At 30.7% G+C, this 27,780-nt stretch overlaps 3 protein-coding genes and 1 long non-coding RNA gene across 4 annotated transcripts; 3 read left to right on the forward strand and 1 right to left on the reverse strand.

Annotated features, from left to right (window-relative positions):
- The first annotated feature begins 5,288 nt into the window (after positions 1–5,288).
- LOC125844203 (AAA-ATPase At2g46620-like) lies at positions 5,289–7,125 on the forward strand. Its single transcript, XM_049523472.1, has one exon. The coding sequence runs from the start codon at positions 5,479–5,481 to the stop codon at positions 6,952–6,954; it is 1,476 nt and encodes a 491-aa protein (XP_049379429.1). The 5' UTR covers positions 5,289–5,478; the 3' UTR covers positions 6,955–7,125.
- A 5,997-nt stretch (positions 7,126–13,122) lies between these two features.
- Positions 13,123–14,889, reverse strand: LOC125853315 (ras-related protein RABA3). The gene is made up of 2 exons (XM_049532987.1): positions 14,445–14,889; positions 13,123–13,611 (listed from the first exon to the last, which is right to left on the reverse strand). The coding sequence occupies exons 1-2, from the start codon at positions 14,708–14,710 to the stop codon at positions 13,146–13,148; spliced, it is 732 nt and encodes a 243-aa protein (XP_049388944.1). The 5' UTR covers positions 14,711–14,889; the 3' UTR covers positions 13,123–13,145.
- A 3,912-nt stretch (positions 14,890–18,801) lies between these two features.
- Positions 18,802–20,855, forward strand: LOC125844467 (pentatricopeptide repeat-containing protein At5g16420, mitochondrial). The gene has a single exon (XM_049523782.1). The coding sequence runs from the start codon at positions 18,890–18,892 to the stop codon at positions 20,561–20,563; it is 1,674 nt and encodes a 557-aa protein (XP_049379739.1). The 5' UTR covers positions 18,802–18,889; the 3' UTR covers positions 20,564–20,855.
- A 187-nt stretch (positions 20,856–21,042) lies between these two features.
- LOC125844477 (uncharacterized) lies at positions 21,043–23,194 on the forward strand. Its single transcript, XR_007444151.1, has 3 exons — positions 21,043–22,526; positions 22,619–22,802; positions 22,940–23,194. It is a non-coding gene; the product is annotated as an uncharacterized LOC125844477 (long non-coding RNA).
- Positions 23,195–27,780: the final 4,586 nt, after the last annotated feature.

Below are 27,780 nucleotides of genomic sequence, written 5' to 3' on the forward strand. Positions count from 1 at the left end.
GGGGGGGGGGGGGGGGGGGGGGGGGGGAGGAATATACATATTAATGTATTTTGTGAAAGGAATTGGTCATAGAGTCATAGGTTATAGGTACAAAATTAGCAACTAAGTAATAGTAGTTTTATGTCTTCATCAATTGTGATCTCTTTCTGATTAAGATACTCATGACCATGAATAACCAGTCCTTTAATTTTAGACTAAAAAAATTAAAAGCATGACTAGTATTCGAAAACTCTTTAGATGTATTTTGTTAGACGAATCAACTGAGGAAAGCAAGTGAGGGCGTGAATTTTCATTAGTTGAGGGTATTAAAAATCACTAAATTAGTATAAATAATATACTTGAACTAGTAAAGAAAAAAAGTTATGATAAAATTTCGGACACAACTCATAAAGTTCAAATAATGAATTTTTCACCGTTAAAAAATGCACTATTGAATAAAATACAAACTTGCATTTCTCTGATGAAATAAGGATTTAAAAGGAGAAAAAGAAGAAGATAAGATTAATATTCACCAATCTTTTCATTTTTTTATAAAGAGAACCAAATTTAGAATCTACAATTATGTTCATATCTTTGGACAATAAGGATCTTGAAATAGTTCAAGTTGGACTTTTCCCATTTATGCACTTGATTTGTGCATCTATATACAAGTTGCTAGGATTAAAGAAGGTAATTAATGACCCAATTGAAGACCTTATTAAATCATGTACTAAGATAATTAGAAACCTAACATGCTTGACTTTTTTTTTTTATAATCCCCACATTATTAATGAAAATGAATACTTCATCTAAGAAAATAGGTTAAGTGTTACCCTTTACTTAAACCTACATGGCTTTTGTATATTTTCTTAGTACAAGTTACATATTTTACTGATTAAAAATAATTACATTCATTAGTCAAATATATATTATTTTACATTAAAAATAAATATATTTTTATATATCATACATTGATAAAATGTATATTTATTGAATATTATTCTGATCAACGACTATTCATGTCGATTTCGTATTTTGTTTGGGTTACAAGTAAGGAAAAAGACAAAGTTCATCATATGGAATGTTGATTTTGTACTGTTTTAATTTCCCCTCTTATCAGTGTTAACTATAAAACAAAACAAAAAAGAATTGTTTTAATTTCTTTTTTTTTAACTAAAGAGAAAACATAGAATATTAAAAAAAAAAGTACAAGAAAATTTGGCAAATGGAAAAAAATAAAAGACTTTTTTGCAGACAAATTAAAGGTACCTTTCGGCTGGGCCAGAAAAGTATGAAATTAGGGCCAAAGGGGCTTAGCTAATCCAGCTTGTCGTTTTCTGTAAGGGATTAATGCTAATTAATTGTGATGAGAAATTGGATTTTGGACTAAATCAGGGGTTACTTAGCCGTTTAATCTTTGAAGAGTTTGTATTTCAAAAGATAATCCTGAGTCAGACATATAAAGGAAGGGGATCATTTTCAATTTGTAAATGGATCAGCTTGTCACTCATCATTATTAAAAGCTAATTGAGTTAATTTGCCACTTGGAAGATTGCGTTTAGAGTGTCAATGTTATGTCGATGTTCAACAATATATGTCTATTATTGATTTTGCAGGCTTCTTAAAAGACAATAAATAGATTTTACTATATCACCCTTTGAATATAATACTAAATACAATGTCTTGAAAAATCTAATATAGAAATGACTATAATTAATGATAAGGGTAAATTTGGAACTAAGTGTAAAATTATCTACTGATTTCATAAAATGAACAAGTATTGTTGGACATTCTAAAATAGTATAGTGCACAACTATTGTTGGACGGAGAGAGTGTTAGACTTGGGTCAACAAGTTTGACCACACAAATTCAGTGTATGAGAGTGGAGTGACTTAAAAGTTGATCTAAACCTATTTTAAAGTTATTTTAAACTTTTGAAAGTGTTTGACAAGATTAAAAAGGACTTAAGAAAAAGTTGAAAATCAAAAGTATGTTTTCCCATATTTTTTATTTTTTTTACTTAAAGGGTATTTTTAAGCCAACCCAAACAGCTCTTATTCTGTTCGTTTCAATTTATGTGATATCATTTTTAATTTGCTTTTTTTTAATAAAAAAATATACTTAAAATTTGTAGCTAAAACAAGTCTTGGAGATTTATGTAGTTATAAATCATTTCATTAAAGATAAACACGAAAATTCAAAGTTAAATTACTTCTAATTATATAAAAGAAAATGATATTCTTTTCTGAACAGACTAAGTACTTGTCGATAGATTTAATTAAAACTTGGAGAAGAAAAAAAAAGTTATTGAAGTTTGTTAAAAATATAATTAGTTTTGAAATTTAATGTTGTGATTAGACATGTATTTTACTTTAAATTTTTTAAATTTTGTGAGTGTAAGTGAAATTTCACCCAAAAATCTAGAGCAAATTTTGGAACTTTTTTTTTTCTTTAAAAAAAGGACCAAATTTCACGAGCAAACATTGTTTTCAATTTTTTATTAAAAAACTATGAACAAACAAGATCAGAAACGAAAACAGTAATCACATATATCAAAATAGAAGGAATAACAACTACGGTGACTACAAGAAAAATAAAATGTGAAAAAGACTGAATTAGGTTGACTATTGTGTCTAAATTAGGGGTGAATACATTCAACCGGTCGAAAATTGTTGAATTGAGAAAAAAGAAGCTAAGAATGATGAAATATGTTTGTCAAAGTTTGAATATGATACAATGCGAAGAAGAAAAAGTGAGTGCTGGATTCAAACATTTAATGTAACAAATTCAGAATTCCATGATTATTTTTAATTCTCTGGATCCGATTATATATTTAAATTTTAATGTAACATAATAATTAATAGTAGCATCTAAGTTAAAGAAATATGGGTTTTTTCTTGTAGCAGGAAGGTAACAACATTTTTATACGAAAACTATGTGCTCACTCTCGAAGTTCACATCAAACTATGCTAATTTATTATGATTAAGTTGTATATTATGGTATGAATATTCTAAGTGATAAGAGTATATGTGAAGATATTAGTCATGTATTTTCTAAATTGATCTAAACAATAATTTTTAGTACATACCTTTACACTGTCTTTATTCTATTTTTTCTAATGCAAATTGATCTACTTATGTACTCCTAGATAAAAATAAATAAATTGTTTTTTGCTATATTAGTTAGCTTAATCTATCAATATGAAAATATAATTAACAACATGCCTTAAAAGCATAGCATGCCATTTTATAAACTTGAACCGTTAATGCTTAGCAACTAAAAAGGAATATAACTTGTCATGCCAAGTAGTTATAAGTCTAAGAAAATAGGGTAACTCATTTAATTGCGAGTAGAGTCGTACTGTGGAAGAAAACTACAATAAACATATTGTATAGAAGAACCTACCCATTCATATACTAATTCCACAAGAAAAGCCAACTAAAAAACCATTGTCTTCGTCTTCGTCTTCGTGCCCAATAAACACATGAGTCATGACTATGGAATAAAAAATATATGCATTTTTATTCATTATAGAATGCCTAAAAATTAAAGTGGGTGGAAAAGGTTGTCCAAGTCATACTCATAATTATCGTTTATGGAAAGAAGGAAGAAGAGAATGGTCACAAATGCACGGTGTATCACTTATATTTAGACGTGGGGTTCTACTATCCCATCAAACTTCAAGTACCACATATAAATAAATTTTCTCACAAGAAATGTCATCCAACACTACTTCTAAAAAGAAGTATATTATATATGTGTCAATATATCTTTAATAATCACAACTTGTTTGAGTTAAAGGAATAAGGGTCTGAAAAATATCCAACTTTGGTTGGATTTGTTGTTGCGATACTAAACTTTCATAAGGACCTATTACCTCCCTAGACTATTTAATATCGTATTTTTTACCTCATGAACTATTTAATAGTGTATTTTAAAGGTATATATGTGTCCACGTGGACACATTACTATTTATAATTTTGCATTATTTTTTATGTCCACGTGGGCAAATATATATGTTTAAATTACGGTATTAAATAGTCTAGGGAGGTAATAGGTCCTCATGAAAGTTTAGTATCACAACAACAAATCCGATCAAAGTTGGGATATTTTTCAGACCCTTATCCCGAGTTAAAAATAAACCATAAAACTCGTGTAACACTTTCTGCTAGAGAGGTATACATCGTTACTTTCTCGGTGTGCATCGATCGGTTTTATCAGTTTAGTGTATTGATTTTCAGTTTTTAAATATGCTAAATCAATAACAAATCAATGGAATATTTTTTATCGACTTTTGATTGTTAACGGTTGGATTTTCAATTTATTCAATAAGAAAATGCTCATAAAATAAATATATGATTGCTTCTCACTTCTCTAATAATTTGGTACGATACAATGGAACAAACAAATCAATTATAAATGCTTTGATACAGTGAAATAAGAAAGATAATATTTAATTATGTAGATTGTAGTGTAGTATTGATATAGTGTCAAGTCATGTTAGATTATTAAATTTTTATGTTTATGAAGGGTAAAGTAAGAAATTACTATTATTTTAATGGGTTATTGCCTTATCGGATTATCCAATAACCTAATACTAAAAATCGAAACCGAACCGATAACCCAATTATTTTTAAAAAAAAACCCATAAAAACCCATCAACCCAATAAACCAATAACTTTTTTTGACTTGATTTATTGATTGGTTCAATTTTCGCACACCCTACTTTCTCCGTCTCATATTAATTGTCATATTTCATTTTTTTTTAGAGAAACTATATAAATTTTAATTAATATTTTAAAATATTTTTTCCATCAAATTAACATGAGAAAAATTGTTACTTAGTATTCATCATATATTTTTTGAATATATTTATTTTAAATATAAAATATCAATTGATCTTATTTAATTTAACTTTGAAAATGATTTAAATTTATTTAAACAAAAAATATTACAACTAATTGAAAATGAATGAAGTATAATTTCAAATTCTAATTCACTTACGAGCCTTATTTTTATATAAAAAAATTAATCAATGTGTGATATCCACATTAAAATTTGACTAAATTTAAATTTACACAAAAATCCCAATCGCTCCCGAATAAATTGCTTAGCACTCACCACAAACCCTTCTTGATACGAGCCAAATTATTATAATGTGTCAATACCACTTATATAAATTCCTAGGTACCCAAAATTATTTTGGAAAAAGAGAAAAAAAATATAAAAAAGTATAGAAAAAAAGTAGTATTTTTTTTTCAATTGATGGGCCAGAGGAAAAAATAGTGTCAACTGTGCTTATGGCTGGAAAGTTGCTAGGCTGACACCAAAACAAGCACTGTGTATTTTTTTAAAAACTATATAAACCTTCTTACTTTTACTTTCTTCTTCGATAAACTTCTTCACCGATTACTCCGCCCTTCTTCATCAGATAAATATACTACAATATGAACTCTTTTTGTTAATTTTCCGGCGAAAGATTCCAACTTTATTGCACCATGTTGGTTGTAAATATACTTTTGATTCTCTTCTTCGTTCCTTGCTTTTTGTTTCTTGTTAGATTTATCTTGTACAGAACAGCTTTGATTTTAGTTTTGCGGAAATGGATGAATTGGGTGGATGACAGAATTCATGTTCATCAGTATCTTAAAGTTGCAGAGCTCAATGAAAATGGCCAAGACAATGAGTTCTACCGGAGGGTCTTCCTTTATATCAATTCGTTGCCATCCATCGAAGATTCAAATTTCACTAATTTGTTCTCCAGTAAGAAATCTACCGATATCATTCTATCTCTGGATGACAATCAGGTGATTCAAGATGAATTTCTTGGAGCAAGAGTTGATTGGGTGAACAAAGTTGAAAGATTCGATCATGGGGGAGTTTGTAATCGGAGTTTCTTGTTGAGGATTAAGAAGAAGGATAAACGCAGGACTCTCCGGCCGTATCTTCAGCATATTCATACCGTCTCCGATGATATCGAACAGCGAAGAAGTGAATTGAAATTGTTTATCAATAATGGGCCGTCGGAAAATCCCGTAAACGGACGGTGGAGATCTGTTCCCTTCACACATCATTCTACTTTGGACACCATAGCCATGGACGCGGATCTCAAGAACAAGGTAAAATCCGATCTTGAAAACTTTATTAAATCCCAAAACTACTATCACAAAATGGGCCGCGCTTGGAAGCGTAATTACCTACTTTATGGTCCTTCTGGCACCGGAAAATCTAGTTTCATCGGTGCCATGGCGAATTTCTTGAACTACGATGTTTACGACATTGATTTATCCAGAGTTTCCGATGATTCAGATCTCAAACTCCTTTTGCTACAAACTTCAAGCAGATCCCTAATTGTTATCGAAGATCTCGATCGATTGATCAACGAGAAATTAACGACGACGACCTTATCAGGGTTGCTCAATTTCATGGACGGAATTGTAAATTCTTGCTGCGGCGACGAGAAGATAATGGTTTTCACGATGAACAGCAAAGATCAAATTGACCCAGCGATGCTTAGACCAGGGAGAATCGATGTACACATACACTTTCCATTCTGTGATTTCAATTCCTTCAAATATTTAGCAAACAATTATCTGGGTGTTAAGGAACACAAGCTGTTTCCACAAGTAGAGGAGATTTTCCATAGCGGCGCAACAATGAGCCCAGCGGCGATCGGAGAGTTGATGATAGTCAACCGGAGCTCCCCAAGCAGAGCTCTAAAGTCCGTCATCACGGCGTTACAATCAAACGGAACGGAGGGAAAGATCGGCGGGAAGGGAAAACGGTTGAGTGACAGTGCATCGTCGCCGCTACGGCTGGAGCCGCCGCCGCATGCGGAGGAGACAGGTGGCGCAAACTGGAAGGACTCTGTTCCGGGGGCGAAGGAGGTGCGGAAGTTGTACGGACTGTTGAGATTGAAAAGCTGTAAGAGTCCTAGTTCGTTCGATCATGACCCCGGGATGATCGAACGGTGACGAATTTTTCTATTATTTTCTTATTTTTCAAAAAACTATAAAGTAATTGTCTGGTAAGTGTCTTTTTATTTTATTATTTTCTTATATTTTAGAGTTTGTGGCTTAGATCGCATTAGCTTTCAAATTGTAAATAATTTTTAGATAAATACAAAAAGGTTAAAGCTTACGGTTCTCTTTTTGGATAGGATTATTCTAATCTTGTGGTAAATTTTGTCAATTGGGATTCCCTTTAGATAGATATAATAAAGAATAAAATAGATTAAATAGTGAAAGACTTGTTTAAATCTTTTTTAAAGTAATAAACCTTTATCAAGTATAATAAATAATAATGACGTGATCTCATCTAAAGGTATAAGAAGTGTAGAAAACTACTCACTTCCTAATTTATAAATTAGTAAGTAAGTAGTTTTAAGAGGTGGTTGTAACTAAAGATTTGAATTATTTTGCTGGTAGAAAAGAGGTACCAAATTAATAGAACCAAAATATGCTCCTACCTAAAGTTTGAACTCTATAAATTTAGTGACAAAAGAATATATCACAGTTTAGGATTCGACGTCTAAAAGATGCAACAAAGCGTTGAGAATAAGAATATTAACTTTCTTTCGAGATTTATCTCAAACAAATATTCCATATGCTCCTACCAAGACATGTTTGTGTTTAACCATATTTTATTGTAAAAATTGAAAAAAAAAATAGTGTTTTTTTAAAGTTACAAATGATATTTACTAATATACATGTGTTTGACCATGAATATAAATTAGAATTGATTTTAACTTTTTTAGTGAGTAATTTGGAGTGAAAAAAGTAAAAATACTTCTTTGTCGGAAGTTCAAACTCGATAAATAAGTGAAAAAATTTCATGGTAAAACACATCATATCGAATGCTAAACCAAGAAAATGGAAAGAAAGAAAAAATGGGAGAAACTTTTGTTGTTTCAAATGTAACACGTCTGTGCTTTGTCTACTCCAATACATAATCTATTACAGGCCCGATTAAACAAATCATAAAACTCAGATGACCTTTCAACGTAGATTTAGAGTGTCACCTAACATCACTCATTTAGTACTAAAAAATTGAAAGAGCTTTACGCACTATTGTAAAAGTCAAGTCATCTTAAAAATAATTTGATATCACTTAAGAAAAGGTGAGAGAGATGAGTGTTTTAAAAGGTGGGGGCTTGAGGCGAGGCGTTTTCTGTAGGCATAAGCTCCGAGACACAGGGCGTAAGTCTCATGGATTTATGGGATTTTATTACTAATAAAATAAGCAAAAGTAAACATTTCAATAATTTATGATTTTTATTTGAGATAAATATTAATAATCAATAATGAAGAAAAAAGTATTATATTTACTATTTGAGAAATATCATTACACAAATAATAAAAATATGATTTAAAGCAAAAAAGATTAAAAAAAAATTTAAAACCCCCGGGCGTACGTTTTTACGCCCAGGACTCATTTTTATGCTCGAGACTTATGCCTCAAATTTTAAGACTTACGCTTTATGAATCTACGTCTTTAATTTACTCCCCGAAGTGTTTTTAGTACGTCCCGCCCCAAGACTCGCCCAAAAACGTATTTGAAAATACTGGGGTGAGACTAATAATTTGATAAATAAAATAAGTACTTTACAGCAAATATGAAATCTAGTACGTATTAATTACATATTGTGACTTGGAAGTTGGTATTATTGGAGAGGTATATATAACGATAGTAATTAGGTTGGATATTTGAACAATTAGCGATGTGATTATTGTTGAGTGGTCAAATCATATTGAATTCTTCTTCTGCCTAAGACTATCTCCAATAACCCACACCAAATTTTACATCAAATCATAAATTTGGTGTAAAATTTGATATTTTTGAGCTTCAATCCACACCAATTTTTACACCAAATTTGCTGTAACACTATTCATCACACCAATTCACTTTTTGAATATTTTAAATATTATTTCATTATACAAATTTTTAATTAAACATTACAGTATATAAATTGTATGTTTTAACTAAATCTCTTGTATATTTAATTATTTTTTATGTAATATTTTTATAATATTAATTTTAAATATAAAATTTAGCTTTTTTATAAATTAATTTTTCTATATATGACTTTTTTTAAGAATTAAATTTATATTAATTCTACTATAAATTATAATTGGATATAACTACAATTAACTTTCACAAAAATTAAAAATGCAAACATATAAAATTTTACAAATAATACAATGTACTTAAAAATAACCGAAATTAATAAACATTCAACAAAGTAGTAATTGACATACATCAAAATTGAAATATAAAATACATAGTACTTTTAAAAAGTACAACAAAACATAATAATTTAAAAAAATTACAACAATAACTTAATAATCCAACAGATTCTTTCCGGATCCATTAATACTATTAAAATATGAATTGTATGGGGTCGAAAATTGTTGTGGTTGTAGTTGCGGCTACTAAAATTGTTGACTTCTTTTTTCCATTATTCGACTTTGTTCTTGCCAAACAAATTCACGAACATTTGGATCAGCAATACCATCCACATTTATTAATATAATTTTATTTTCTTCTTTAAATTCTTTCAATTTCAAAGCTCTACCTTTCAACTCCCTGTCTAGCTTCTTCTCTGAATTTGAATTTTCCAACATCTCAGCAAGCCCATCATTTTGTAATTCGACACTCTTTGAAGCAAATGAAAAACCTTCATCGACTTTTCTCTTCATTTTGGCTTTTTTCACCCCACTAGGTCATTCTGATGATGTAGAATTACCTGTAATATCCGCATTTAAATTTAATAAAAATGTTGATAAGTTAAGAGATGATATTATAGGAGCTTCAGACTTTGATGATATAAAAAAAGAGCCTTGATTTCAAACTTTTTTCTTTCCAACATCGATATCTTTAAATTTTTCAAAGTCCTTCGTCATTTCTCATAGATGATCAAATTTAAAGCCTTTTTTTTATAATTTGGATCATCCATGAGTAAACATTTTGCTTGCATAATCTGCATAAAAATTTGAGACAAGTTATAAGTAAAAATACAAATAAAGAATAATTAATTATAAAAGAAATACTCACAATATCTTTTTTCCACTTGTCGAATACAAGCATTTAATTTTCTTACGGCTCACTCAATCACTTGAATACGAGAATGAAAGGATCTTTTATTGCGATATTCCCACAACTCCTCCTTTGCATTATTATAACTTTCTTCCACCCTACCCCAAAAACGGTTGTACACCTGTTATGGGATCTTCACTAATTTCTACATAAATTTGACATAATCGTATGTCCTCTTTAATAGAATATCCAGCCGCTCGGATAGTCATTTTTTGCAATTAATCTGGATAGCTTGTATGGATTAAAAAGGGTGATAAAGCCAATGTCAATTATATATATATATGGATAAAGGTTGAAGTTGACACTTCGAATATTAAATGAATAAGTTGGCATTTATCCATATGTATATATAGATAAAAATTATAGGAAATGACAATAGATGAAAATTATCAATTTTAGCTCGATATAAAAAAATAAAGGATAAAGAAACTCATTTTGAACTATGTAATGCATTGATAGACCATCTACGGGAGCAACGTAGTGATCTTGAAAGTTGAATATTTATGTAGAATTTAAAATAATTTTTCAATTATGTAATATTTATTTAATTGTATTTCATTAATGATTTCACTTTTATTTGTATAATCCATTATTATGTATAATGTATAATATTTGCTAGCAATTTATATTATTTAAAAAATTATGGTACAAAATAATTTTATATTAAACAATTATAAAAGGAAATAATATGAATTATATATGGTGAATGTTTTAGAAAGATTTTGTTTTATGAATAAAGAAAATATAAATGAAATAAGAAATAATATAATAATAATGAAGAGAGATAAAAATATTCCTTTTTGGTGTAAAATTTGGTGCAGTGGGTTAGAGTTGATTTACACAAAATTTGGTATCAGAACTATTTTTGATGTAATTAACTCCAACCCACTCTACCATATTTTACATCAAAAAGGAATATTTTTCTTTCTCTTCATTATTATATTATTATTTCTTATTTCATTTATATTTTCTTATTTCATAAAACAAATTCTTTCTAAAATATTCACCATGTATTATTTCATGGTGAATGTCAATTACTACTTTGTTGAATGTTTATTATTTCGGTTATTTTTAAGTACATTGTATTATTTGTTTAAAAATTTATATGTTTGCATTTTTAATTTTTGTGAAGGTTAATTGTAGTTATATCCAATTATAATTTATAGTAGAATTAACATAAATTTAATTTTTGAAAAAGGTCATATATAGAAAAATCAATTTATAAAAAAGCTAAATTTTATATCTAAAATTAATATTATAAAAATATTACATAAAAAATAATTAAATATACAAAAGATTTAATTAAAACATACAATTTATATAATATTTAATTAAAAGTTTGTATAATGAAATAATATTAAAATATTTAAAAAGTGAATTGGTGTGATGAATAGTGTTACACCAAATTTGGTGTTGGGTTGGAGACGGACATTACCAAATCACTATTTTTTCTTCATCCATCAGGGCCCTTTTTTCTCCCACGCCTCTACACTTGCAGCACTAAATATCTTTCAAATAAAAAATGTTAGGAGTATCCTTTTTAAAATATTTAGACAAAGTTTCTCAGAATTAGGATTATATTTGTATGTTTAATCTAGTTTTTAAATAGACTGAATCAATCGAATCAAAACTACCTGACTTCATAAAATAAGTGATTTATTAATTTGTTCAAACCTAAATGAATTAGACGGGTCACGATTTTAAGGGGCCGCCCCTAATTATATCATACAAACTCCGAAATATACATGAGTGTAGAATTGTTTTCTATTATTCCAACTTTTAAGGAGTTTAGGTTATTCCCTTGCTAATTGACAATTTGCAATCTAGTGGATATGAGTCCAAATATTTTAGTGTTCATAGGGTTAAATTTACACATTTAACCAAATGTTGCTCCAAGTACTTAAAAGCCAGAGCTTGTAAAGAGATGCAATTTTGTAGCAAGGCTTAAAAAATAAATTATATGAATATATGATATGACTAATAATCCATCAGACATGCGACTAGTAACTTCATTAGAAAGCATGGAATATAATCATGTCTAACTATTTTACGATGGTCTCTTTTTAAATTTTGAAGTCATTTTGTGAAATTGTAAAATTATTAAGCACTAATCCACGCATTCACAATTTTTATTTGACTTCTTACGTAACTATATAGGCGATAGAAAAAAATCAATTAAAATGGCCTCATGTTATGTAATGTACTAATGTTGTATAAATAGTGTATAATTATGTATATATAATGTAAACTAACAAAAACAATCAAACTAAAATAACGCATGTTATGTAATATATTGATATTGCATAAATAGTGTATAACTGTATATATGATATATGATGTTAATTCACGGATGATTGAAAACTTACCTTGTTGGCTTCGTGCAACAGAATTTTGTTTCCAGTGAACTCGCCTGTAACAACATTAACGAATGATAATTTTAGGTAATAAGTGATAATTGAGTTGTTTAGGATAAAGAATTTTGACTCAATGGATATTTGATCTAATTTTCTCTTCTTCTTCTTCTTCTTTTTTTTTTAAATAAAATTGTTTTACACATGTTTTGCTGCTGTGAAAATTCGATCCTATTCATTTCCACATTACTACCTTGAATGGTCACTCAAATGATATATGCAAATATGCCTTGCCTCAGTAAAAAATATGAAATTTGTAATCTTGAAAATAAAATAATTTATTAGTCAAAACACAAAAAAAATGATTTGATGACGTAAACATTCCTTAAAGTGAAGAGTGAAGAGGCGTATATAACTTAAACTCTTCCTATTATATTTTGTTGTATTGTCTTTTTCTTGTTATGATATTTTGAGAAAATCACGTACGTAACATATTAATACGCAGATTAATTAAAGTTCATTACATTACAGAATCAATTGCATACAAAAAATATTGATCACAATACAGTCCACATTCTGATATAATCTAATCACTAGCTACATATAAAACCAAAAGAGGGAGCAATAATCCTGTTGACAAGCTACAACCATATTTTTTGACACACTTATCATTATATTTATGTCTTCCATAGTTTTAATCTTTTTGTTTAAATATATATTTAGCAAGAGCAAGAAGATAGTTTCTTCATCTCACTAACTTCAAAATCAGGACCAGAAATAACATCAATTTTCAATCCTTTAAGCAATTCATTATTAGTCTCTTTGAGGTAATTTCCATTAGCACCAGAAGCGACCAACAAAGTCTTCCTTGATACCATGTGGAATATTTCTTCCAAAAGTTTAAAGAAGGCTGATTCCACATTGTGCCCGCTAAGAGCTGATGTCTCAGAGAAAAATAGGCCCTGCCTCTCTGCAAATTCAACCGCGTCTTCAGTTGGAACAGCCCTCGAATCTACTAAATCAGCTTTGTTACCGATCAACATGATCACAATGGAACTATCCGCGTGAGCCCTGAGTTCCTCAACCCATCTAGCTACATGGTCGAATGTCTGTCTCTTTGTTATGTCGTAAACTAACATGGCTCCCAACGCTCCTCTGTAGTATGCACTTGTCACTGCTCTGTATCTGTTCAATACAGGGGACAATTCATCCTAGGTTTTATTAATATAGCTGCTAAGGGAGGGTGAAATTGGAATAACATTGTCATAATATGAACACATGATATCATCATATCTTAACAGCTACAGAATCAAATATGATTTGGGCCCTCGTTAAGTTAGATTGTGAAAGGTAGCAGGTACAACCAATTTATTAATTCCACAACCATGTTGCTGGTACTGTGCTTAGCTGGACTAAAACATCACTACAATCTCTCAAAATTAACTTACTAGGCTCACTGTTAGAAACAAAGACTATTTTTTTTTCACTGCAATTCGTGGGAATTTTGTGCTATAGAACATGATTTTTCTACTCATTTTTCACCAAACAAGCTCACTAAAAAAAATGCATAGTGGAAAACAGATTCTCATTGAAATAGTAGAAAACTTCATAATTTTTTCATATGAAAACATTACTATTTTTTCGATTCTCACATATTCAATCAAAGTATCTATGGAAATAACCAACGAACATTTTATAGTGATTTTTCAGTTGTGGCAACTCCATAGACCAAGTGATAGCACAAGTGTTGTAATGCAAGTTCCTATTGGGTTGAAAAAATGAACACACAGTGCGTATAGCAGTAGTCATCACGAAACTAATGTTGAGCTAAAACAACTCAAATTGTCCACTTTTAGGCCAAAATCAGCTCAAAAGGTCTCACACAATCTCATATGTAGCTTCATTTTCTTTTTAGCGACTTATTTAGGACTTTGTTTCGTACACCCAACAACTAAGTGGAATTGAAGATGAATGAATCAATTACTAATACTACTAATGAGAAGAAGAGAGAGGCAAACCTTTCTTGTCCAGCAGTGTCCCAGATCTGAGCCTTAATCACTTTAGACTGAATAGAAACAGTTCTAGTCTGAAACTCAACACCAATTGTAGACTTTGAGTCAAAACAGAACTCATTCTTAGCAAACCTGGAAAGAACCTGAGTTTTCCCAACAGCAGAGTCTCCAATCACCACCACCTTAAACACATAATCTATTTTATCCTCATTATGATGAACCCCATTTACACGTTTCATCTGATCCTCAACGCCACTCATTTCTTGGTTCATCGTCTTGTTTCAATGTCCCAATCCAACTACTGGTTCCTGAAATTCTTCACACACAATAATATTGGATGATTAGTAATTTACTCCTTTACTGGTCTGCCAAGTCTAGCGGATGCATTTTGTATATAGTGACACTGGACAGTAACCTGACATGAATTGTTTCAATTTGACCACTGAATAAATGTGTATGTATGTTGGTGTGATTTAAAATGTTCAATTATAGCTACGTTCTACTAGTACTGTCCATTTATGTAAAGATTGGTACTATGTTAGATTAATTTAATTTCTAATGTGGGGTCTTAATTTAAGGCGAAATACCCGGGAAAATGCGATGTAATTAGCCTTTCAAGAAAACAACTTATGATTATAGAGGGACCATAGTGCCTTATAATTACAACAACCTTGTTCCAATTATTTAAGTTTGTTTTAATCAAAAAGCTAAAGTTAATTGGTTTGGTGTGTAGCCCTACATTATACAACCAAATGGGGGCCCTAAGCCGAAATAAAATGACAAAACCTCATTGTCTCCGTAACTTTTGTTGCATCAATATAAATAAAAACACTACATATTCTGTGCATTTTAATTTGTTTGTCTGATTTTTATTTGACATAGAATTTAGAAAACAAACAACAACAACAACATACCCAGTGGAATCCCACTAGGTGGGGTCTGGGAAAGGTAGGGTGTATGCAGACCTTACCACTACCTCATGGAGGTAGAGAGGCTGTTTCCGAGAGACCCTCAGCTCAAGAACATCAAATCTAAGTGACAGGAGAGCTATATATAAAACATAACAACCAATCCAAAGATAGTGTATACTCAACAAATGATACAATAACATCAAGAAAGTAATGAGAGGAGTGAAACGCAGTAAACAGCAAAACGGCTAGGACTACTCCAAACGCTAACAGCCCATACCCTCGCGAGGGATGGCAACACGCTAACCCTACTAACCTTCCACCTTAAAAAAATAAAAAAATTGGTTTTAAATTAAAGATATGTAAAAATGTATTAAAATATTTTTTAATCTTGTAGTCTGAATATGTCATATGTTAAAACTTAAGTGTTAAAAAAAATAAATTTTTTTCTAAATAGATTAAAAAAGACAAATAATACAAAACGAAACAAATAATATAAGTGTCATATTCAATGAACGGTTGGTGCACTGAGCAGAGGGAAATAACATTTATATTTATGTGCCTGCTTAGAATAATATTTTAATTATATTCTTTGACAGAATTGACTCATATGAATTCATAGTACATAAGTCATTTCAGAAATAACTTCTACCAATTCGTTTTCTCAATCTGTATCTTAAGAAAAATCTCAACTTCAAGGTTTAAACAACAAAGAGTGCAAAATGAGGCGTCTATGCATACATAAATATTGATTCATTTTTTATTTCGAACAATGAGGGCAAAAAGGAATTAAACATCTGGAATTTCCATGACCCTTTCTTTATTATTGAGCTGACCCTTAGTTTTGCTAGGGGTTCACAATTAATATACATATATATATTTATTTAGTTTTCTACTATAAATACAGGATTTACAAAAAAATTATCGAGTTTGTCCGAACCCACGAACCCCACTTAGCTCCACTCCTGGGTACAATTGTCTAACCGGGTGAAATGATTCGAAGAAAATCCGATGCATGGTTATTTTTTTCCTTTAAATGATTTATGTACTTCTGAATAAAAACAAGTATCGTTAAAGATAACTAACATCATGTGTTTTTAGATATAATAAATTATAAAGACCAAAATGTTCCATTTTTGATAAGTATAAAGGGCAAAAACAATTCTAACTGTTTTGATATTGTATACATTTTTTTTTGTTTCACCTGACCCTCTATTATTGTTGTTGAAAAAAGGATTCAAAAGAAAATAATGGGCTTTAATGTACAGTTCCAGCAAATTCACGTGACTACAATAATGTAACCTTAATGCAATCTGATAACTCTCCCACAAAAGAGACATAATATTATGGCAGTAATTTGACATATTTTTCTAAAAGAACACTCATATATTTTTATATTTAGTAATTATTAAATTTTAAAATATCAATTTCTTTTTTAATGAGATGATTTATAGTCATATAAATAATGATGACGTATTTTAAATCACAAATTTTAAAAATCTACTCCAATTTTTAAATTTCGTTGTTAGTCAAATCACATCATATAAATTGAGACGAAAAAAAGGAACGCATGATGAAGATTACTTTGTGTGGATCAAAGTGCCATATGCATGGTAACTGTAGGTGAAGTAACAAGTCATGATTGAATGGTCAAAAGAGAAATAAAGCAAGGGGGATTCACATTTACTTGAGAGTGGCAGCACCGACACTATTATTTGCCAATTTATTGTCTAAACCAAAAACCATATTATTAGGGTTTGTTTAAATCAAATAAAGTAATTAACTTTAATAGTTGAAAAATTCAAGTTAGAATGCACAACTATGGTTAACATGTGATATGCGACAGCGAGACATGTCTTACACCACTCTATTTTAATTTGTTTGACCTATATTTTTTTAAAAAAATTATTTTAATTTTTTCTTCTTTTTAATAAGTAACTCTTTAATTCCTATTGTGAATCAAGATTGAGTTTTCTTGTGTAGGCCCAATATGGGTTTTTCATAATTGACACAGAAAGTTTCCAAACTTGAGCCGAATACTCTATCTGTCCAACAATAGATGTCAACGGTTTGGCACATTCCTTAAAAAATAATAAATAATAAGGATCATATTACTATATTATTCTTTAGCTTTATTAAATTTAATGTTTTAAAAAATATGTTGAATGATAAATAGTATTTAATAGCAAGAGTAAAATAGACACAAAAGATAATTAAATTACCTCTTGATTTTTCAAATTGACCAAATATTATTGGATAAATATTTTTAGTATATAGTGAATAACTATTATTGAACGGATAAAGTAACTTACAACAAGTTTGTAAATTCCAACTGTCTAACGACAGCCACATATAATAAGAAAATTTTTAAAAACTATGTAAATACGACAAAATTAAAGAAAATGGACTCTAAATGACCGGAATAATCGAAATTTCCTCATCCATCATCAATTCGCGTGTATATCTTACCTAACATTTTCGGATCAAAGGTTGATACCAATCCTCATGAATTTATCTTGAATTGAATTTTTTTTATCTCAATTTATGGAGAGAGCAACCCCATTTTTGACCCTAAATTGATCAAATATGCGGACTTATAAACATTTTGAATTATGGTTACAAACAACATAATCAAAGACTTGACGGTCATTTTTTTGTGATGGTTACAAACAGCACAATCTATCTTTTAATGGTTCAAATCACTTATTTTTTGCCCACAATACAAACTAGCAGGTCACAGTCAGAACTGGGCTGACAAAAGCGGGTCCAGAAAACGTTTCCTTCGGCCCAAAAACAACAAGCATGTGTTTGGTTCGGTGGTTGACAAGTTCTCCTCAACTCTCACTTACCCCTTTCCGACCACAATTCACCTAGTACATTTTGTTTTATTTTTTGTGTGTTTCACATAATAATCATTTTTTCCTTTCATTTGGGACTGTTTTGGTTAAGTTATTTGAATTAAGTGCTTCATGGACGTAAAAGTATATACTATTAATGTGGCATTGACTGTTGTGTTAATGATGAGGAGCTGAGGCGAAGAATGGTTTTTTTGTAAAGGAAAATCTCACCACGCATCATACCATAATAGGAAAATTAGGATCAATCATCTTCACTTTTCTCCGACACAATTATTTGTTAGGTTGTAGCAAAGAAAAACTCTCTATTTGTAAGCTCGTTCACATTGTCGGTCTCAAGTTTGAATAAAGGAAAAAGATTGTAAGGATCAATCGAAATAACCTCTCTATTCTATAACAATATGGATTAGGCTGTGTCTATCTTATCCTCTTCAAACCGTACTTACGAAATTACACTAGATTTGTTGATGTTGTTAGTAAAGAAAACAAAAGACAACTAACTATTAACGTCTTTTAGGAGGGCAAAATAATAAATAGACTTAATATTACAAGATTGAAAGAAAGAGGGGTTAAACGTAGTTTTGTAAGAAGTATAAGGAAGAAATGTAATTATGCAAGAAGTTTGTCTCGAAGCGGCGGGTGAACTCAGAAACCAACATCGAAACGTCGTAGTCACCGAGTTTCGGCCATGTCAATCTGCCCAAAGTTTGCCGGTCACCGACGGTGGGTCTACACCTCAATCAACTTCACCCACTTGTTCTCAACTACCGCCGGCGCCGGCACCGCCGTTGATGACCCCTTCAAAACCCACCCGTCGTACCAGCACCTCGCTACCATCAAATCCAAATCGGAGCTTCTCCAATCCTACACCGTCACCCCTCCCATCAAACCATGGCCCCGATACCTCTCCCATAAAAATCTCATCTCACTCGTCAAATCCCAGCATGATGTTAACCTTTCCCTCCAAATTTTTCACCACGCCGGCAACTTCCACCCTGGTTTTTTCCATAATTACGAAACCTACCACTCCATCATCAACAAGCTCTGTCGTGCTCGGGCCTTTGATAAAGTAGAGACCCTTTTAGCTGAATTGCGAAATTCTACCATCAAATGTGGGGAAGTTTTGTTTATTAATGTGATTCGGAACTATGGGATTGCTAGTAAGCCCAAATTGGCCCTTAAGACCTTTCTGCGAATTGAAAAATTTGGAGTTCAGAGGTCAGTGAGATCATTTAATGCTTTATTGAATGCTTTAGTACAAAACAAAGAGTATGATTTTGTTTACGCTTTGTTTAAGAATTGCCAGAAGAAGTTGCATATAACGCCCAGTGTGTTTACTTGTAATATCTTGTTGAATGCTCTATGTAAGAAAGACGATATTAATAGTGCAATTAAAGTTCTTGATGAGATGCCTGTGATGGGAATAGTTCCCAATGTTGTGAGCTACACAACTATTTTGGGTTGTTATGTATCACTTGGTGATTTAGTGGGCGCGAAGAGGATGTTTGATGAAATTATTGACAGAGGGTGGTTGCCTGATGCAACGACGTACACTATCTTGATGCATGGTTATGTTAAGCAAGGGAAATTTATTGATGCAGCTAAGATAATGGATGAGATGGAGGACAATGGGATTGGGCCAAATGAAGTGACGTATGGAATTATGATTGAGGCATTTTGCAAGGAAACGAAGTCCGGTGAAGCTGTTAATTTACTTAATGATATGCTAGATAAGAGGTATATACCAAGCCCAACACTTTGCTCTAAGGTGATTGACGTCTTGTGTGAAGAGGGGAAGGTTGAGGAGGCGTGTGATTTGTGGAAGAAACTATTGGTAAAAAATTGTTCTCCAGATAATACAATATTGAGCACACTTATTCACTGGCTCTGTAAGAAGGGACAGATTTGGGAAGCAAGGAAATTGTTTGACGAGTTTGAGAAGAGTTCGAGTCCTAGTGTTTTGACATATAACATGCTTATTGCAGGGATGTGTGAGAAAGGAAAGCTGCATGAAGCTGGGAGGTTATGGGATGACATGGTAGACAAGGGTTGCGTTCCTAATGCTTTTACTTACAACATGTTGATCAAAGGTTTTTGCCAAGTTGGAAATGCGAAGGAAGGAATTAGAGTTCTGGAAGAGATGCTTGACAAAGGCTGTCACCCAAACAAATCTACTTATTCCATCTTAATCAAGGGGCTTCTTGACTCTGAACTCAACGCAGAAGTTTTAAGGGTGCTTGCACTGGCTGCATCAGGTGATGTTGATTCTGAAATTTGGGGAGTCCTTGTGGCCAAGTTTGTTACTAATGCTCAAAATGTATGTTCCGTTTTGGATAAGACATTGTCAGAGAATGAAGTGTAAATGTTTGTTCTAATGTTCCTCATACCCAACATCTGATTCTAAAGTGGGAGCAAGCATGGTTCACAAAAGAATTACCCATTAATGAGAGTATTGTTCGTGCAGGCTCCCCCTGTGCAAACATTTCATAGTTCAGAAGAACCTTGAAATTCTTTGGACGACAATGTCGGAGCCATTTGTGGAAGGAGGCTGGAAAATGAACATATGAAGCATGGGCTATGCTGTTTGATGACAACATAAAAGGCGTCAAAGAAGTAAAAGGGAATGGCTTTTTAACCACGTATACAGCTCTAGAACTTTACCATTCTCAAAAAAAAAAAAAAAAAAACCACGTATACAGCTCTAGTACTGTATTACTCTGAGATAGAGTAGGTTAATTGATATTGCTGGAAATTATGTCCTTATTATGTGTAAAGGAAGGACAGACTTAGAGAATCAATCCCTTAGCTCTTTACATAAATATTTTTTTTGATAACAGCTCTTTACATAAATATTTACACTACATCATCATGAAATGTCCTCTTCCTTTCTTCACATATAAGTAGAAAGAAAACTATGACAATAAGAAACTCTTCTTGCACTTGTCCAATCACATTACAACCAAAAGAAGAAGAAGTGAGATATCTATAGAAGAAAAGAAGCAAAGCCCTGAAGAAAAAATGTCTACTTAGAGATATGATGCTTAAGCCAAGCAAACTTGCAAAAAATTATCTTGCTGCACATGTCAAAGTTGCTTCCGGAATTGTTCCAATATGTGGCCAAAATGTAGAGGGGATTTCATTTATGTCCATTTGATTAATAAAATGAATCAGGCGTTCTCTCCCTGGCCTTGTTGGTAATTTGCTGAGAAAAAAAAATTCTTCATGAGGAGGCAAGCATCATAACTGGCTAAGATGCCTTTATCTTCTTCATTGAAGTTAACACTTTTGCTATTTCCTGAACTTCTTTCTTACTGCTTCTAGTATTTCTGTCTTGTTTACAAAGACTAATTCTCAAGACATCTTATATATTTTGCCTTTAGTCTATGACATCTAACATCATCCTGGTTCAATTCCAATGTATATCCATTTTTTAGGGTAGGGTAATTCCACCGAGTTCTTATATACCTAGTAGGGTTCCTATATCCTAGCTCATACCTAAAAAAATAGCTTCGTAATTTCTGCAGCAAAACTTAGCTTTTCTTCACCTCTATGATGGTCATGTGCAATTCATATGTATGTTATGAAGATTTGCACTCTAGAGATTTTTTTTTCGGATAATTGCATTTTTTGTCCCTCAGTAATTGGTAAAAGTTGAATTTGATCATTGTGATCCCCAACATTGAACATCTAACCTTAACAATTTTAAATGTTTGCTTTGGTCCTTCAGTAACAAACTCTCACAAAGCCTCGACTGCTTTAGCTGTATGTATACTTATTTTTTAGCATATCCACGTTTTGAGGATATTTGCTGAGATTTCTTGGACCTGTTGTTTTTTTTTTGCAAATACTCACTGCATGGTTCTTTCTGTGATTACTCTCCATGCTTTTCCTGTTTGATTTGTTTTTTATGGTTGTACATTAGATGATTTTGTCTTACTGCTGTAAAAGGAAGTGGTCGTCTAAAATTGTAGGGAAGTCCTTTATCTTCAATACTCTTTACATCTTATTACTGTTTCTCAGCGATTGGAAAATAGCTTTGAAAAGGTCAGGAATTTTTTATTAAGATTCTTGCTGGTACATATAGAGAACCACATTGATTTTGGTCCTAGATGCAATGGCTGTTAAATCTGAGGTAGTTGTATAAGTTATAACAACGGACAATGGTACTTCTTGGTTGCAGAAAATTAACTGATGGACTCACTGAATATACCAGATAAATCTGTAAGTTAGCTGACGTTGTTGATCTTATATAAGATCGAAAGCAGTATCGTGGGAGCTAACTGCAGGGCTAGCTATTCTGTAACCATATTGAACTGAAGTGTCTAGTAAGTTTTTTAGTCCCTTTGTCTGAATTCAAATTGGCTATAGGGTACCAGCCTCTTCATTTTTGGTCTCTCATCACTAAATTTTGCTGTAGGAGCAAGGAGCGAAGCAGTTGGAGTTCTTTTTATAAGGGTACCATTTCCAGGTATATGATACTGAGAACTCTCAAGAATCTAGCTCATGATAGTCCTTTCGCTCGTTCTATCTCATACAACATGACAGCAGCAGCTAGCTGATTTCAAAGAGCCTGTGTGGATTTGCAGTACTAAACTCTAAAGGTGTGTTGATTGTTTGTGGTTCAATCAAACTGTTAGTTTTATGGAAGCTTAAGCTATTGTATGTGTCACTTAAAACTTAAATAGTGATACAAGAAGAGGTTTTCCTCACTTGCCTCTTTTTTTTTTCCAGCATAAAGTAAATGGTTCCCTTCATCTCAACAAGTCAACTTGAGTACAAGAGCACGTTTCCATTGTACTGAAGGTCTATAAGAAAAGAAAAATAACTCATCCTGTGGAAATCCTGACCTCGTGGAATGTTCTCTCTTCATAAAAGTCTTTTATGTATTATTTGACACATGGAACATCAAGTACGAGCAATACTGAAACAAAAGTCGTGCATGTTACACAATTCAGGTTTGGAGAGTCAAACATTTTATGAATACTATTGGTTACAAAAATTGATGTCATCGAATTTTTAGAAAAAGAATCATTTATGTCATCCGTTGAAAGTTTGGCTCATTTGTGCCATTGATGTTAAAGAAAAGGCTCATCCATGCCATTTTTCTTAACTCTGATTTTGCAAAATCATTTTTACACCCCAAACTAGGTTTGACACTTTTTAATTAGAGTTTTGGATTATATTTACACTTTTTGCTTCTTTTTCTTTAAGAATACCAAGAACACATGAAGAACATAAACAACTCCCAAATTTTCAACATCTTCAATTCTTCATGAAATCATTTCAAATTTTAGCTACATCATTAATTTATTTATGTTTTTAAAAAAACTAAAATTCTAAAATCATTTGTGGAGTTTAAAAAATTCACTCATATTTAAATAAATATTCTAAAAAAAAGAAAATCAGTCCCAAATTTTTAAAATTTTGCTTTGATTCGTGTTTTTGTAGTTGTTTTTTTTATATTAGATCTCTGTTGCCTAGTGTTTTTTGAGTCTATGTTCAAAATATCAAATGATTTGAAGTTATGGAGAAGATTCTATCATTAAAGAATTTGAAGTTTTGAAACATCGAAGGAATTTCAAGTGGGTCTTGTTGAGTTAGGTTGAATTCAAGCTCAAAAAGATATTGAGTTTTGGTATCTAGCTCGGAGGGAAACTATTCTTGAAATTTGAGGCGATTTCGTGAAGAATTGAACAAGTTTGAAATTGTTAATATTCTTTATGCGTTTTTGGTGTTCCTAAATAGAAGCAAAAATGTATATTTAATCCAAAAACACCAATTGAAAAGTGTTAAACCTTGCTGGGGTGTAAAAAATGGTTTTGCAAAACTGGAGTTTAAAAAAAATGGCATGAATGAGCATTTTCTTTAACAACAATGATATAGATGAATTAAATTTTTAACGGATGACATAAATGAACCTTTTCTGAAAATTTGATGATATATTTGAGACTTTTCCCTGTAAAATATTTTTAAAATATATGAAAAAATTAGAATCAAACTAAGATTTGTGGAAAGAATAATTTTCTTCTGCAACTTGTGCACAATGGTTTCAGTTAAAAGTCCTCCAACAAGAAAAGGAGAATTTCTTATCGGCCGCAAGCCAATAATGGGAACTCGTATGTGGACCAGAATTGGCCGTTTTTAGTCTTCTTGTCATACTAATTTTTCAAACTTGTAACCTTTATGTTTTTCTTATTGGAGATTTTTAATTTTATACCTTAGATATCTAAAGTAATAAATAAGTAACATTTACCAAATTGAAAGTGAAGATAGTCATTTAGTTCTATTGATTTTAAAATTCGTATGAGATTTTTCTACTTTAAATTAGTTGCATATTAATTCAAATAAATATTGTTAGAATAATGTACTGTAATTAAAGTATTTAAGTTTTATATATATGAATTTAATTAAAAGTTCATTTTATTTGGGTTTTATCCATCCTGGAATGCAAATGAATAGCCCATTCCAAATTACATGGGGTACGAAGTCAAGTAAATAAAGATAAAACATGTCAATATACTTTCTTTTTTTTTTGGGTTTTTGTTTGCATTAGAGTATCATTTAGAGAAAACACTTTCTACTAAAGAATTTTTCATACTCAAAATTATGAAAATCTCTAATTAAAAAAGGATTTATCTCCTCCAAATCCATTAATGATAAACATGTTACATGTCGATACACAAGTGACATATTTTGTAGTTTTGGCAAATTGGATGTGATCTTTTACTGGTTCAATCTGATTAGTCCTAAGAAAAATAATTTAGAATTAATCTGTCCCAATGATAAAATAGAGTTGTGTTTAAGCTCAAAGGATCATTAAAAATCACAACTGAGAGGTCTAAAAAATAAATACTTCCATTTTTTTCCAAGTATCCAAAATTAAGAAAAATGTCGAGATTTAAAGTAATATTCAAATTTGTGAATTTAAATCATCTATTTTGTGACAGCTGAATTCCACCTTATTCGTGACAATTATATCAAAATATTTGTGATGACAATACAAGTTCGAGATCACGCTTTTAGGTATTTGAATCGGACCAAATTCATCAAACTAAGATGAAGTTGAAAAGCTCATAAATTTAGTTTTAAAGAAAAACTCACATAGACTTTTTAAAATTGACATACTTTGAAGATCACAACCCTCATCATTCTTGAAATCAAATACAAATTATAACTTATTATAATTTGTTATTGTACAGTTCTTTTGTTCATAATTTTTATGTGGTGTGAAATTAGGTCTTAGGTGGTATCTCATTAAATTACTAATGTGAGACTTTTGTCACCCCACCTCATATCTGTGCTTATTTCTTATGAGAATTGTTCAAGCCTTATAAGGAGTTCACCCATCTCATTAACCAACAATGTGGTACCTTTTTCATTCTTTAACCGCATAGCTCAAAAAATTCAAAAGTAAATAAGAATATAAGGTGATCGACAATATTAACATAGGTTATCGTGGGACGATTAAACTCTTTAATTAAATTTTTTGAATTTGAGCTCTTGGTCACTGAAAAAATTATACTATTAAAATGCCTTTCCTCCACCCTCTAAAGTAGGCCCTGTAATATGTAAATTCAAATTTAATCAAATTTCAATACAAACGCAAAACATGTGAAAGAAAGAAAAAAAGCACAAGTGACAAAACTTGGTATTATCCTTTCCAAATCTTGAACGCGCTCTTTACTTTCCCGGGACTGGAACACGGCCTTGAAATGGCACGTATGGTTATTTTTTAATTTTTTTTTAATTTAGTCAACAGCACGAGTCCTCTGTCCAACCAAGCATTTTTCTGCCATGATACAAATTTAATAGAATTGTTAATACAAGTTTTGAACACTGAGCTTAGACCATCTCCAATTCACCTTTATTTTACTCTTCATTCTCTATATTTAGAGAATAAAATAGAGAATGGGCACTCCAACCCATCTCCAAATCACCCTCTATTCTTCAAATTTAGAGAGTTAATATTTGGTTCTCCAAATTTGGAGAACTACTATTCACACTCTCTATTTCACTTTTTCATTATTTTATTATTATTTCTATTACTTTTTAATTAACATATTATTTTATATATAATTCCATTAATTAAATATCTAATATTCATAATTCTTTTTTAAATGTAATATAATATTTTAAAAAAATATTATTTAATATATATTATTTTAATTTCAAATTAATAGTATTTTAATTTTTTTTTCTAATTTTCGTGAATAATAAAATTTTATTTTATTATTAATTTTCATTATAAAGAATATGCAAAATTAAAATGGCAAGATGAAAAAATTTAATTTAAAAATACAATACATGATATGATAATTTAAATACAAGATAACAATATAATACATAACATAATAATTTAAATACAAGATAACAATACAATATGATACATAACATAATAATTTAAATACAAGATAAAATACAATACATAACACAATAATTTAAATACAAGATAAAATACAATACATAACATAATAATTAATTGATCACAACAATAATTTAGAAATCCAGTAGGTCGTTTCCAGATTTAGCACTATTCGAAAAAAAATTAGAATATGATTCCGAGAATTGTTGTGATTGTGGTTGTGATTGCGATTGTGACTGCGGTAGTGATTGTCGATTTCTTTTTTCAAGTATTCGTTGTGGTTCTCGTTGCAGGTAATCACGAATATTTGGATCACTAATAGTTTCTAAATTTTTCATTAAAATTTTAGTTTCGTCTCTAAATTCCTTGGCTTTGATATATTTATCTAGCCTTTTGCCGTCTTGTTGTTTGGATGTAGCAGATTCTGATAACATCTTCCCAAGTCGATTATTTTCGGTTTCGAAAAGTTTCATAGCCGATGAAAGACCTTCATCTTTTGATCTCTTTAATTTTGATTTCTTCACCCCAATAGGCCGTTCAGATGAAGTGTAATGACCTGAAAATTTTTCATTTAAATTAAGTGAAAAACATGATATGTTAGGAGATGATACTATAGGTGATGTAGGACTAGGAGCCTCGGACTCCGATGATTGCAAAGTAGAGCCTTGTCCTCGAACTTTTTTCTTTCCGGTGTCGATATCCTTAAACTTTTCAAAATCTTTCATTAGATTCCATACATGATCAAACTTAAAACCTTTTTTATAAGTTGATTCTTGCATAAGTAGCATTTTTGCTTGATTAATTTGCAAAAATATGAATCAAAATTGTGTAAGTAAATATATATAAATATTATACTGCACAACATGATAATTTAGGATGAACGTGATCTCAATGCACCAATTCAAGATGTCGTAGAGGCTCCAACTCCACCTATAGAAATGGTGGTAGATAAAATCTCCGATTTGAACAATTTTTACTAGATATAAAAAAATTAAGGACAAAAATGCTTATTTTGAACTCCGCAATGCATTAATAGAGCATTTATGGGAGCAACGTAATAATTTTGAAAATTGAGTGTTTATGTAATTGTATGTCACTTTTATTTGAATTTATCCCCTAATTTATGTATTATATTATATTTTCTTGCAATTTATGTTATTTAAAAATTTAGAATAAAAAATAATTTTATATCACATTAAAAATTATATAAAGTAATT

This window comes from Solanum stenotomum, chromosome 1 (genome assembly GCF_019186545.1).
Source record: "Solanum stenotomum isolate F172 chromosome 1, ASM1918654v1, whole genome shotgun sequence".
Taxonomy (NCBI): Eukaryota; Viridiplantae; Streptophyta; class Magnoliopsida; order Solanales; family Solanaceae; genus Solanum; species Solanum stenotomum.